General features: G+C 50.8%; 1 protein-coding gene across 1 annotated transcript in view; it reads right to left on the reverse strand.

Annotated features, from left to right (window-relative positions):
* The window catches only part of IGF2R (insulin like growth factor 2 receptor), a 109,658-nt gene that overhangs the window by 36,120 nt on the left and 58,865 nt on the right, over positions 1 to 14,673 (reverse strand). The window contains exons 19-27 of the mRNA XM_082855862.1: positions 13,556 to 13,735; positions 11,142 to 11,243; positions 9,915 to 10,016; positions 7,409 to 7,604; positions 4,415 to 4,585; positions 3,468 to 3,611; positions 3,212 to 3,387; positions 2,863 to 2,950; positions 2,195 to 2,410 (exon numbers count right to left, since the gene is read on the reverse strand). Of these exons, the coding sequence (XP_082711988.1) occupies positions 2,195 to 2,410; positions 2,863 to 2,950; positions 3,212 to 3,387; positions 3,468 to 3,611; positions 4,415 to 4,585; positions 7,409 to 7,604; positions 9,915 to 10,016; positions 11,142 to 11,243; positions 13,556 to 13,735 (1,375 nt within the window). The remainder of the gene's footprint in view (positions 1 to 2,194; positions 2,411 to 2,862; positions 2,951 to 3,211; positions 3,388 to 3,467; positions 3,612 to 4,414; positions 4,586 to 7,408; positions 7,605 to 9,914; positions 10,017 to 11,141; positions 11,244 to 13,555; positions 13,736 to 14,673) is intronic.

The raw sequence follows: 14,673 nt of genomic DNA on the forward strand, positions 1-14,673 counted from the left end.
GCCACCAGAAAACTACTAGAATTAATCAATGAATTTGGTAAGGTTGCAAGATACAAAATTAATGCACAGAAATCTCTTGCATTACTATATGCTAACAACGAAAAATCAGAAAGAGAAATTAAGGAAACAATCCCATTTACCATCGCGACGAAAAGAATAAAATACCTAGGAATAAACCTACCTAAGGAGGCGAAAGACTTGTACTCAGAAAACTGTAAAACACTGATGAAAGAAATCAAAGATGACATAAACAGATGGAGAAATATACTATGTTCTTGGATTGGAAGAATCAATATTGTGAAAATGACTATACTACCCAAAGCAATCTACAGATTCAATGCAATCCCTATCAAGCTACCAATGGCATTCTTCACAGAATTAGAACAAAAAAGTTTACAATTTGTATGGAAACACAAAAGACCCCGAATAGCCAAAGCAATCTTGAGAAAGAAAAACAGAGCTGGAGGAATCAGGCTCCCTGACTTCAAACTATACTACAAAGCTACAGTAATCAAGACAGTATGGTACTAGCACAAAACCAGAAATATAGATCAGTGGTACAGGATAGAAAGCCCAGAGATAGAAAGCCCAGAGATAAACCTACACACGTATGGTCACCTAATTTACAAAAAAGGAGGCAAGAACATATGATGGAGGAAAGACAGCCTCTTCAATAAGTGGTGCTGGGAAAACTGGACAGCTAACATGTGAAAGAATGAAATTAGAATACTCCCTAACACCATACACAAAAATAAACTCCAAACGGATTAAAGACTTAAATGTAAGACTATAAAACTCTTAGAGGAAAACACAGGAAAAATACTCTTTGACATAAACCACAGCAAGATCTTTTTTAACCCACCTCCTCCTAGAGTAATGGAAATAAACAATGGGACCTAACAAAATTTAAAAGCTTTTGCACAGCAAAGGGAACCATAAACAAGATGAAAACACAACCCTCAGAATGGGAGAAAATATTTGCAAATGAAACAACGGGACAAAGGATTAATCTCCAAAACATACAAACAGCTCATGGAACTCAATGTCAAAAAAACAAACAATTCAATTAAAAAATGGGTGGAAGACCTAAATAGACATTTCACCAAAGAAGACATACAGATGGCCAAGAGGCACATGAAAAGATGTTCAACATCACTAATTATTAGAGAAATGCAAATCAAAAGTACAATGAGGTATCATCTCACACTGGCCATTCTGAAGAATGGCAATTATCAAAAATCTAGAAACAGTAAATGCTGGAAAGGGTGTGGTGAAAAAGGAACCCTGCTGCACCGCTGGTGAGAATGTAAATTGATACAACCACTATGGAGAACAGTATGGAGGTTCCTTAAAAAACTACAAACAGAACTACCATATGACCCAGCAATTCCACTATTGGGCATATACCCTGAGAAAACCATAATTCAAAGAGTCATGTACCACAATGTTCACTGCAGCACTATTTACAATACCCAGGACATGGAAGCAACCTAAGTGTCCATCGACAGATGAATGGATAAAGAAGATGTGGCACATATATACCATGGAATATTACTCAGCCATAAAAAGAAACGAAATTGAGTTATTTGTAGTGAGGTGGATGGAGCTAGAGTCTGTCATACAGAGTGAAGTAAGTCAGAAAGAGAAAAACAAATACCATATCCTAACACATATATATGGAATCTAAATAAAAATGGTTCTGATGAACCTAGGGGCAGGACAGGAATAAAGACATAGACATAGAGAAATGACTTGAGGACACGGGGTGGTGGGGGAGGGAGAAGCTGGGGTGAAGTGAGAGTAGCATCGACATGTATACACTATTGAATGTAAAATATTTAGCTTGTGGGAAGCAGCAGCATAGCACAGGGAGATCAGCTTTGCGATGACCTAGAGGGGTGGGATAGGGAGGGTGGGAGGGAGGCTCAAGAGGGACGGGATATGGGGATATATGTATGCATACAGCTGATTCACTTTGTTGTACAACAGAAACTAACAGTGTTGTGAAGCAATTATACTCCAATAAAGATTTAAAAAAAAAAATCACTCACACACTGTTTTACAGGAACACAGCAGACATTCCTCCTACTCAGTAAAGTTATAATCTTTAGATCTTAAATCATAAGATATAATCATAACATCTTAAATGTGGAATTCCATCCTTTTGCAAAAAGAGAAGAAACAACCATGGTACCTGCCACTTTCTGAAATCCCTGGGGTCCCCGCTTTGCCTGACAGGATGAGATGACTTTGGACTTGTCATCGGTCGAGCAGACACTTGAGGACAGCTTTCCACAGACCCGGAAGTAATAGGTGTATTCGCCAGCCCTCACGACGGTGTCATTTAGGCCAAGAGGCTTCAGGTCATACATGTTGCCATGCCTTGGGTCTCTCACCTCACAGTTGTCCCCTTCAAGAACACGAGAAGGGAAGGGCAATTACACACACTCACACCTTGAGGCAAAAGTTCTGCAACTTTTAATCAGCTAAGTACTGTCTTAAAAGAGGCATTAAACATCACTTCCACGTTCTCTCCTTTTGTCTGTATACATAAGACAAACTGCCTGACAAACAGCTTTCTCGAAAAGCTTAGGTCACAGGATGAAGATGCACTTAAACAAAACCAAACCCCACGTTCATATTCTCACGCGTGAGATGCCGAGAGTCCGTCAGTCTGGGTAGGTGAGGAAAACGTAGCTGGCAAAGTGAGCAATGGAGTGGAGTAAAAGAATCAAGGATAAGAAGCCGTCCGTCCACTAATGGACGCTTCATGATCATGCACGGGGTTTCACCTCTAAGATGCTGTTAGAGCACCCCTACTTCACACATTCACCAGCATCAGTGAGCAGGGCTGGGTCTTACCTTCCACGCGGACGACGGGACAGGCTTCCACGGTTCTCCAGACAAACACATACTCACAGTCGTCCAGGAGCTGAAAGGTCGGGGATCCCTACAACAGAAACCAACAGCTCACTGTGTTCTCATTTATTTAAAAAATGAGTCAAATGGTAGCTAGAACTATACCCAACTTTCAACCTCCACGAGAAAAATACATGGCACTTATGAAACACATCAGATCTGGGGGGAAACAGCACATTCTCGTCAAACCCTATCGATGGCCTAAAACCCCTGAAAACTCAGGCAAGTTCTACATCAGACAGAAGATCTGGAGACTGGAGGGGCGTGAGAATGAGGCACGGCAGACACGCACCGTCGTGTGGGCGCACTCGAGCGTTATCCTGGTGGAGAAGCGCTGGGTCCCGCACTTGTCGCCGTTGACGTAGACGATGCTCAGGGACCCGTTGGCGGCAACTTGAGGGCTGACCTGCACGACGCCCAGGTTCCAGCTGTTGTCTTCCGACACGAGGCAGGACCCCACTGCACTGCCTGGAAGGGCCAGGAAAGCCGATGAACTCGGGGGTGGGAGGAAAGGCAGAACGAACTTGAGTCCAGTGCTCGGAACTCACCGTGGCAGCCAGGAATATACGGGAGAGGGTTGCAGACACTCAAGTAGAAGGTTCTCCTCTTTCCATCAGCCGAGGTGTCAACCGCAGTCCAAGGCTTCTTGGCTTTGCTTAGGCCACTCAGATCATACTCGTTCCCGGCGAGGTCTGAAACACATGAAAACGCTGGAACTCCCTGCCTTCCTGGCAGCTTTGGGCACCACCTTTCAACCCCGAAGACCAAGGATGCACGAACTTAACATGCATAACAGGGATTTCCCTGGTGGCGCAGTGGTTAAGACTCCGGCGCTCCCAATGCAGGGGGCCCGCGTTCGATCCCTGGTCAGGGAACTAGCTCCCACACGCATACCGCAACTAAGGAGCCCGCCTGGCACAACTAGGACCCAGCACAGCCAAATAAATAAATAAATATTTTTTAAAAAAATAAAAATATTCATAACAGAGAAATGAGGAGATCCACAGAAAGCCGAGAGGCTTCTCCTACAGAAACATACACCTGCCCTGACCCTCAAAACCTCCATTACAACAAATCACCACGGGTGTGGAGGTGAGGCTGGGGGCCACCACAAAGAATGAGGGCTGCTGGAGACCCGGCTCAGCATCCAGGTACACCTTACGGAGCTTTATCCTCTTGTTCTTTTCTTCTCTTACACTGTAAGAAGCTCTGACAGTGTACTTGATTTTTTTCCCCTAGTTTTCTTCTCCGTTCTTAACCAGCTTCTGATCCCAAACTATAGCTCAAAACCATTAATTATGTATCTAGATTCTCTTCAAGAGAAGCTTGACAATTCCAGTATCATTCAAAGAAAATATGTAACACATATATCATGCTGCCTGTAAAGTAAAACATACAGTACACAGAAACACATGTGCGCACACACACAGACACACACGCAGGCAAAGACACACGCTTTTGACCGGCCTCTTAATTCCTGGTCCCCCGGCCTCACCCATGACTTGGCAATCCACCGGAGAAGGTACACAGGCCAATGCAGTTTCAAACTCAAAGAATGTGTCCCGGATCCCCAGGTCAGAGTCAATGTCTTGATGCAGGAATCTGGGGGTCCCTGGGTAAACGTCGTCATTGCAGATGAAGCGGATGATGAAAGTATCAGCCCTCCCTGCGAACAAGAAGACCAGACTGTAGGAAACCACAGCAATCACGGTGCAGCCTAACACGCGTGTGGCACCAGGACAGTGTGCCCGGGAACGAGCCTCCAAGCCACCCTCTAAGGCAACCACGGCGAAGCGCCGGGTCTGGTTCAGGGACCCAATCTGAACTACAAAGTGGCCATGTTCACTGTGATAGCGACCCACGTACAGACGGTGTACACCGTGAACTCGGTGTCTTGGCATTCTTCTATTCCAGGAAGTGTGCAAATGCTATATCCGTTTATCCATCCACTCTCCTTTGCGGGTTTATTGGACAATATTTACTAAGTTCCTTACTACACACAGGAGTGAAAGAAACAAGAAAACCCGCCCTACTGGGAGCTGACACTCCGGTCCAGCGCCCAAGTAGTAAGCAAAAGGCAACCCCTCACAGACCAGTTGGAAACGAAGGAAAACGCAGCAGGGACGGGGCCTAAGAAACCCCAAGGGTGGTGGGGAAGAGGCATGGCGGTTTCCAACGCAGTGGCCGGGCTCCCTGAGAAGGTGCCGTCTGAGCCCCCCCCACTGAAGAAGGGAAGAAAAGAAATGAACTGCCTGGCAGTCTTGAGGGGAGAGCACTGCGGACAGAGGGAACAGCAAGGACCAAGGCTCAGGTGGGGAGGATGGGCGAGGGTGGGCCTCCCCAGTTCCAGAAGCAGGAGGTCAGCGGGAGTGAGCTAGCACAGTGGCGGGCGACCCCCTCAGAGGAGCAGCCAGTGTCCCTCGGCCACTGGACAGGGCTGGCTGCTACTCTGGGCTCCCGCAGGGCGGGGACCACGGGTGGGTGGTGAGCACCGGAGGCTGCGCTAGGGGAAGAACCCCAGGGTCATCAACACGTTAACCCTCACAGGGGACCAGAGATGCCCGGCTAATACAGGAGGAAACTGAGGCAAAAAGAGGGTAAGGAGCAAGTCTGGGGCAGCACGGCTCTACACTACCAAACGTAAGGTAGACAGCTAGTGGGAAGCAGCCGGACGGCACAGGGAGATCGGCTCGGTGCTTTGTGACCGCCTGGAGGGGTGGGACTGGGAGGGTGGGAGGGAGGGAGACGCAAGAGGGAAGAGATATGGGAACATATGTATAACTGATTCACTTTCTCATAAAGCAGAAACTAACACACCATTGTAAACCAATTATACTCCAATAAAGATGTTAAAAAAAAAAAGGGCTGGTTATATGTGTGCTGTGCCCCTGGGGTTGCCAGCGCCTGGATTCAAACCCAGCAGAATAAGTGTCAGCGGCTGTCAGCCACACAATTAGGGCCAAAAAAAAAAATTATATATAAATGCCTAATCTATTTCATTTTTAAACAGCACTCTGGAACTGCAGAGCAGAAGAATTATAAACCAGAATGACGCACGCTGCTTTCTGGATACTGAAGTGAGTGAGCACCTGACTGTTTTGACCAAGAGTTGAAGAGCTTTCCATCTGTAAAGCAAAGGATTACCACTCCCCCGGCTCTACTAAGTTCTCCTCTAACCAACTAAAATTATCTCAGTCTGTGGTCCAAACCCTCCCCAACAAATGATACAGAACAAGATCAATTCCCTTTCTAGGACAACCCTTCCAGGATCTGATAGCAGCCCCCAGGCCCCATGTTTTCTGTCCCTGAAGAAGACCCCAATTCTTCAATCCCCTTCACAGGAATCCTGAACTCATTCCTTCGACGCCCTCAGAGTTCTCTTCCCAGCATGTTCATGGATCCGTCAGCCTGAGCGCGATGCGCACAAGTAGCCAGTGACCGCACACTGCCACGGGTGCAGGAGGGCAGAGCCGTCCCCACTCCCTTCTGGATACTAGGTTCCTCTGACGTCGACTCAGACGCCCCTCATGTTTTCCGCCCCACACATCACACGACGGCCCCCTCCTCAGTCCATGCCGGTGTGGTGCACAGAGCACAGGTTCACAAGCCAGAAGGCGCAGGTTCCAACCTCCGCCCTGCCGCTCACTGGCTGTGTGTGTGATGTGGCTGCACCTCTGTGGGCCTCCGATCCTCAACGCAAAGCAGAAACGTGTTAGTCGGCAGAGCCAGGATGAGGATCGAGAGACCTGGCTGCCAGCCCTGGCTCTGCCCGGCACTGAGCCAGTGGCTCTGTCCAGGGCACAGGGCCTTCCGGGGCCTTCATCACCTGTGAAGCAAGAAGGTGGCTAAGCAGAGGGTGTGAGCGCAAATGAGATGCACGGGGTTGGCGGAGCGCACACAGCACTCCACACGGGGGCACACACGGCGAGCGTTCACGACAGCAGCTGTGACCCCACCACCCCCATCCTCCCGAGGCCCTCAGACTCGGCCTTGCACCTTATGACACCAAAAATGGCAACTTTCAGTTTACAGTCACAGCTGCAGGAAGGAGTAGAAACGTGAACCCACTGGAGATGCAAAACTGTATTTAAAGATACAATCAAGACTGAGTAGAGGAATTGGCGGAAAGGAAGAAATTTAGGAAAAAACAAAGTCACTTCTGTTACCTTCACCCACCGCTTCTTTAATACCTGAAAAACACAGCACAAAAGGCCGAGCGAACACACTCCTATCAGATGAGCCGCTGGAGATGCAGGTGGAGGACACCTGGGGGCGGGCACAGCAGAGCCTAGTGGCCGGGACCCCTCCGGCCGCGGGATGCACTCAGGCGGCTGGGAGAACACACCAGAGGCTGGGCACGTGGGGCTCAGAGGCGGGGAGGGTGGCCAGGACTCAGAGTCTACAGGCACTCCCGTTACACTCCGAAAGGTTTACAGTCACGGAACCCCCAGGACACCGGTTAGCTGCAAACACAGGGATGTGAGCTCACCTCTGGGGTGGGAAGGACGCCCCGTGTAGGTCAGAGTTATAAAGCCCTCGGTGGACAGCTGGAGGCTCTTCTCCAGTCCCACCAGCCTTCCCGGCTTCAGATTCTTCAGCTCTTCCGTCTGGGTCTCTGCCTCACAGCCGGAAGCTGGCTTTCCATCCAAGGTGCCACAGACGGGCATCGCGCCGCACACGTTAAACTGCAGGCCAGACAGCGAGAACCACACACCAACTCAGACCACGTGACTCACCGCGAACATAACCTCGAGCAACTCAAACCCTGCCCAGCCAAACAGGGTTGCCTGCTTGTTATCCAAACAATTGCATAATTTGTTCCTTATTAGGCAAATGACCAACTTTCCATGCCTGGGCAATTAAACCCTGAAGCTAGTACATACAGCAAAAATCAAAGTCCAAATGGCAACGCCCATAAATTGCCTGTAAGACTTTATTTATACAGCCCCGTATCTTACATGCATGAGACACGCTGCATGTAACAATGCAGCATGTATAAGAGAGGGACTATAAGTAGCCAGAATTTTACAGTAGTTTTGATTATATGAGGAAAAGCATATATGGTTGAAGTCACATTAATTAAAAGTAAATATAATGGGATACCCCTGTATTTCTTAAAGCTGTTGATACCATTCGATTTAAATCCAGTAGTTGATATAAGGAAGCAAGATATGCTCTTCGGTACGAGACACGGAAAGGAAAGACTTCTCTACAACTGGTATGTGTCCGTGGACGACGTATAAAAAGTTAAGAACTACACGTACAAAGTATACTTTTTTCTTCAGACCAAAGTTTACTACTTAAGAAATGGCCACTTAAGACTACACCCAGGCAGGTGCCCTGCAGCCACGTGGGCTGCGTGGTCACAGAAGTAGGGGCAGCTGAGCCCGGCAGGGCCAGGTGATAAGGGAACAGTGCCAAGCAGCCGGCTGGTGGGCGGTGGCGTCCTGAGCCCTTCTGGCAGCACAAGGGCTGTGTCCTGACTCCCAGGAGCCTAGACACCCACTAATCAACTCCTCTTCCACTTGCATCGTCCACAGTCTGTCCCTGCTGTCCGCAACTGTGCACCTGCCGCCTCCCGCCCCTGCTACTGCACGGGCACAGCCTTTCCGGCCTGCTTCGAGCACACTGTCTACGGGGCCACCTCTTCCGGTATGTCCGCTACAGAGCTCCTCTGCTGGCACGTTCTCCCTGGGCTCGCCGCCTCTGGCATGTCCTCTATGGGACTCTCCTCTTCTGACATGCTCCCTGTGGGGTTCAGCAAAGGTCCTGTCTGCTTCTCACACTCACACCGACAGCCAAATATACTGTCACCTGTGATAACCTGGTACAAGCCAAACTCCAGAACAGCAGCTTCTGAGAGGGGGTGGGGAGAGGGAGGGCTGCAAGCCACTGTGCTGCTGAGTGACGAGCCCTGTCAGGTGCCTTCTGGCTCTGGAACAATCCGCAGGCCCTCCCGCATGCGCTATGCCTACAAAGTCCCCTTTGCATCAAAGTGCTATGACATTCTCACCCCAACTTCCTGCTTTAAAGGGTGTTCTCTTCTTCCACTGTGGATTTTGCTAGAAGCTGTTAAACCTAAATAAAGATTTTTAAAAAGCTTTCTCCCTGTCTAGCAGCGCTTAGTTTACAACAGAACAGCAGTAAGTGGAGATTTTCCTCCTCACCGCTCCAGACACCCTGTCAGGGCCGCCCGTGAAGGAAGCGCCGTCAGAAGATCCCAGAGCACTGCCGTCGGTCGTCTCCCTCTAATAGGGGAATATCGTTCCCACTTGACCAGTGCCTCTGAAACCCCAGTAGGCATCAGAGCCACGTGGGGCCTTGTCAAAACAGACTGCTGGGGCTTTGCTGTTGGCGCAGTGGTTAAGAATGCCTGCCTGCTAATGCGGGGGACACGGGTTCAAGCCCTGGCCCGGGGAGATCCCACGTGGCATGGAGCAACTAAGCCCGTGCGCCCCAACTATTGAGCCTGTGTTCTAGAGCCCGTGCGCCACAACTACTGGGCCTGCGCTCTAGAGCCTGGGCTGTGCAACAAGAGAAGCCACCGCACCGCAACAGAGTAACAGCTAGAGAAAGCCCGTGCGCAGCAACTAAGACCCAACGCAGCCAAAAATAAATAAATAAATAAAGTTTAAACAAACAAACAAAAAACCCAGGCTGCTGGGCCCCACCCGCAAGACACTGCACCTCCTGCAAGCTCCCAGGCGATGCCCACGCTGCTGGCCTGGGACCACCACTCCAGACGCATGGCCACGGGTTAGGAATAGCCTGTTTTCTAAAGAATGACACCCTCACATCTGCAGCATAACAGGATGGGGCGACCTCATTTCCCCTTCAATCGGGGTTTTCTCATCTCCTCCTGGGTAAAAGCTGCCATCACAGGGCCCTGGGCAATTCCTGAGGGCACCTGCCTCCCCTGCAGCCAGCTGCAGGTGACTTCCACGCATCCTCCCATCCTTTACAAGGCAAATGGGAATTCATCACACAAGCCTTACCACAAAAGTCTTCCCGATGCCCGAGACCACATATCCTTGGGAACTGTTTAGTGGGTTCAGATCAAACACATACCCACTGTTGGGGTCCCTGATGGAGCAGGCCTGCAGGAACAAAAGAGGCAAAGAGGCACATTCAAACCTGGTCCATGAGAACATGGCAAAGACAGAGCAGCTCCAAAGCCTGCCCCGTGTGGACTGCACTGACGCTAAACCCCGTCCGAGAAGCAGCCCTGGGAGAGCTCACGGCCCCTTCCAATACCGCATCTGAAGCGCTCCATGTGGGACACCAGCTCAGAGACGCTGACCTCATCTGAGCTCCTAAGACTGCTTCACTTACCTGAACAAGACCGCTGCTGACCCCCAAAGAAAAGGGAGGAACCGTAAGACCCACAAATAAACCCGTCTCTTCCCCTCTTCTAGAAGGGATAATGAGCCCCTCCTTCCCCCACCACCTCTTGTCTTTTTTCCACCCCACCCGCCATATGCAGAGAATGGAGCAGTGGCCACACCCTCAGAAAACACTGCCGGCGGGCCAGGGTGGCGTGCCCCGACTCCCACCCTCCCTGGGTCCCACAGGCCCAGGACTCTGCGCTGGGAACATTCATCTGGGTAAGCCTGGGCTCGGCTGCCTGATGGAGCCCTGAAAAGGGAGGGAGGGAGGGAGGGAGGGAAATCCGTCCCATCATAAAGAAAAACACCCCTGGGAGGGCAGAGAACACATCTCAGAGCAGCTGGCTGCCACGCTCTGCAGGCAGGGGTTCACCGAGGGCAGGAGCGCGAGCCAAGGCCGAAGAGCGGCGTGAGCCCGGCGCTGCAGCAGGCGCGGGGCTGAAGCAGGGATGCGGCTGGAAGCAGAGCATTAAAACCTTAAACGTCACGTTAAACCACACGGGCTGTGTCCGACAGACGATGGGGCACGTTTTAGGCATGGTCGTGCTATTTAAGCACCCATCTCTGTGGTGACGGACAGCCCAGAGCCACCGCCACACTGAAGGGACAGCGATGTGGAGAGAAAGGAAGGAACCCAGAGGAAAGCTGGAGGCCCTGGTTCTCATCCCAGGACTGGGAGTCGGGGCTGAGGGAGAGGCTCGCGGGATGACTTCCAGATGCCTGCTGTCGAGGCGGAGGAAAGGCAGACGCTGTAAGGGATTAAGAAGCACAAGGGGAGGGGTGCAGAGCCGGGACACCCGGGTGGGAATGGCCAGAGGCCCGGGACCGCACCCGTACCTGGTCTGTGTCTGTCGTTACTTGGACAGGACAGGCAGCCTCCGTGTTCCACAGGAAGCTGACCACACACTCCCAGCTGAGAGAAAATATGGGATGGGTGTTCTGAAAGGACAAATCCGGCATAAAAGTCAATATGAGAAAATGGAACTTGCTCTAACCAAAAGAATACGTGCCCGATAAATAAAAAGAGCTAAAATCTGTGGACTCTCACGGGACAGCGCCAGGCTAGGCTGCACGGGACGCATCTAATTATAACTCAGTGTCCTCAGCATTCCTACTGGGAGATGTTCTCGCCTACGCTCGGATGCTGGGAAATTCACCTGAGGTCACGCCAGGAGTCAGTGGTAGAACTGGGATCCAAACCTAGGTCTGAGTACAGTCCACGCTTCTGAAAACCGTTCTACACCCAGATGCGGAACGAGAGGCAGAGCCCAAGGTGCCGGTGCACGTGATCACGGCCACGCAAGCGCAGACGCAGGCGAGACTGACCTATGGGGCGCGGGATAGGCACGGGGCGGGGGAATGGACCGGGAAGGGGCACACGGAGGCTCCCGGGCTCTATCTGCAGCCGTGGGTCTAGTCACACGGGTGTGCTCATCCCGCTGTGAGTCGCTGACCATCTGGGCACTTTCCTGGGCGTGTTTTCAATAACAAGTGTGATGAGCATTCCTCACCTGAGCCTCAGGACCACCTCTACCCGCCCCCTGTGTACAGATGAGCAAATGGAGGCACAGAGGAGGCGAGACGCCCGCCCAGACACACAGGTGAAGGGGATGCTAGGCTGCCCCGCGCGCCTCACCCACCGAGCGCCCTCTGATCTGAAGTCCCCACGCTCTCAGCCGCAGCATCACCAACAGTGAACTAAACACACACCCACCCATCCCTCTGCCTCACCACGCGGCTGTGGAAAGTCCTGGGACTGCGGAACTCCCCAGGACATGACCCTCATTCAGTGTTTCCTGGGCCCATGAAATGCGCCCCCCCCCCCGCAGCACTGCTGAGGGATACAGTTAACAACGTGCAATGGCTCTGAAAACTGACCAGCACCATCCAAATAGGATGTCACAGGAAAGCTGAAAAAATAAGGGTCCGAGAGAAATCCTGGAACTGTCCACTATCTCTGTGGCAACGAGACACCAGAGAGAGGAAGCGGAGCGGGATGAGGCCCAGGGAGGGGACGCCCGGACGTGCCCAGCAGGAGGCGAGGGCCGGGCTGGGCAGCCAGCATTCCTTCCTGGGACGGAGAGCAGAAATCGGGAAGCTGACTCTGGCTTATCAGAGTGTGTGTTTACAGCTCAGTTATGCGACACTTTCCTTGCACAACTCAGGCTGTGCTCAGCCAGCTAACATTTTCCTTCCCTTATCAGAGTGACCTTAAGCTCTAGAGACATTATCTCTTGGGAAAAACTCGTGTGCTGGCAAAGGACAGAGAAAACTTGGCGTCTGCAGGACGCCTAGTATGTAAGTGACTGAGGCCCCCTGCCTGCGGAGAGGAGTGGACACACCGGGCCGGGTTCTTGTCTACGAAGTGAGAGGACGCTGTAGCAGACCCTTAAAAAGTGGAACCAGCCCTTGGAAAGAATCTGTTTGATAATAAACATGAGCTCTTTATTATTCCCACTCAGTTTCATCTAAGAGTTTGGCAATTATTCAGAAACACACGTGACCCAGGTATAAATGTAAAGCTCCAGGTTAAAAAAAAAAATTAAGTTTAGAATAACAGAGTTCTGGAAATGGACACCAGTGATGCGTGCCCAGCACTGTAAACATACTTAACGCCACTCAACTGTACATCTAAAAATAGCTGAAATGGTAAATCTTATGTTATACATCTTCCACCTCATTGTTTTTAAAAAACCAATGGGGACTATTCCCAATGACCCCGGGGCATTTTTATTTGGAGTTTTCTCTTCTGTTCTGCCCTGGCCGAGGAACTCGGGCCCAAATGCAATCTCCATCACCTCCTCCATTTCCCAGCCTTGATTTTTCATTCCTGCTTTTCTGACGTATTACACACACCTCCCTCCGTGTTCACCCACTGGCCTGAGCTGCACCCAGCCTCAGTCTCCTCTATGAAGTCTGCTGTTTGGACTGAACCGTCTCTAAGACCTATTCTGCAGCCGTGATCCTCAGATCACCAACTCACAGGGACTAACAGGCAGGGCGGCATCTGTACCACTCAGAGAAAGAACTCAAGTCTACAGAAGACCATACGGTGTACGTCACAAACCAGCAGTAAGAGATCAGGCTTAAAGTTGAGAAGGGAGAGCCACACAAGCACCATCACCGTGCTCCTTGCCTCCTTGAGTTTGTATCACATGCTGGCCTGAAGCAGAATTAAGATCAACCTTTGTCCCTGTGAAGAGACACCCAAAGCAGCCAAGGTCATGGGTGACAAGCAGCGCCTTCCTTACCAGGCTGCCCCTGGAACAGACGAGGTGGATCCTGGTGGTGTAGGTGGTCCGTCTCCCATCGCTGGTGGTACAGGCTGAGCCATTCACATACTCCAGGAGGAGGCTGCCGCTGTCCTCCACCATGGGGCCCGTCTTCGCCATCCCCAAGTTGCTGATGGAGACGATTTCAGAAAATGAACCCTGCAAACATGCGTGTCCGTTATGTTTCCTTCCGAAGAGAAAACAACTGATTTCCTCATTGCTAACGCAGTGGATTCTCATTATTCACAGTAGTTGTGTTCTATAAACTCGCTACAAACGCTGAATTAGTGAATGCTGAACCACCGTTCGTACACAGAGGGGAAACACAGTCAGCCCTCCCTATCCACAGGCTCTACCTCTGCAGATTCAACCAACTTCAGATCGAAAATATTCAGGGGAAAGAAATTCCAGGAAAAACAAAACTTAAATTGCCACCGGCATCTACTAACGTAGCATTTACACTGTGTTAAGTATTATAAGTAACCTAGAGGGAACTCAAAAGTGAAGCTGTGTGTAGGTGATGTGCAAATACTGCGACGCTGTATGTAAAGGTCTTGGGCATCCTTAGCCGTTGGTATCGGCCGAGATCCTGGAACCAATCCTCACCCCACGCACCGAAAGGGACGACTGGAGGGACCTATATGTACACTTATGTCACACAGACTGTGATCCTGAATACTCAAGATCCTGGTAGATTCTATTTTCCTTATTTTACAAAAGAGAAAACGAGGTTCAGACATGCTAAGTGACTTATCCAAGGCCACCCCACTAACGGGCATCAGAGGAAGGACTCAAACCCCGCCCACCCGGCCAGGAGCTTCTGACACCGCACTGCCCACCCCCCGTGTCTCCACCCTCTGGCCATCTGGGTAGGAGAGCTGAGACGAGAACGCAGAGCCACGTCAGGCCCCTCTGCGCACGTCCACGGAAGACTGTGAAGCACCCGGTACCGATCTGGAGTTACAAATAAACATGAGCAAGTAGACAACTCGCAGATACAGAATCTGAGAATAACGAGGACTGACTGTCCTTTGAGGCCGCTGCTCCGACAAAGAGCACGCGCGCGTACGTACACGTGTACACACCACGGGGTGCTC

This window comes from Leucopleurus acutus, assembly GCF_964270905.1.
Source record: "Leucopleurus acutus genome assembly, chromosome: 15".
NCBI classification, from domain to species: Eukaryota; Metazoa; Chordata; class Mammalia; order Artiodactyla; family Delphinidae; genus Leucopleurus; species Leucopleurus acutus.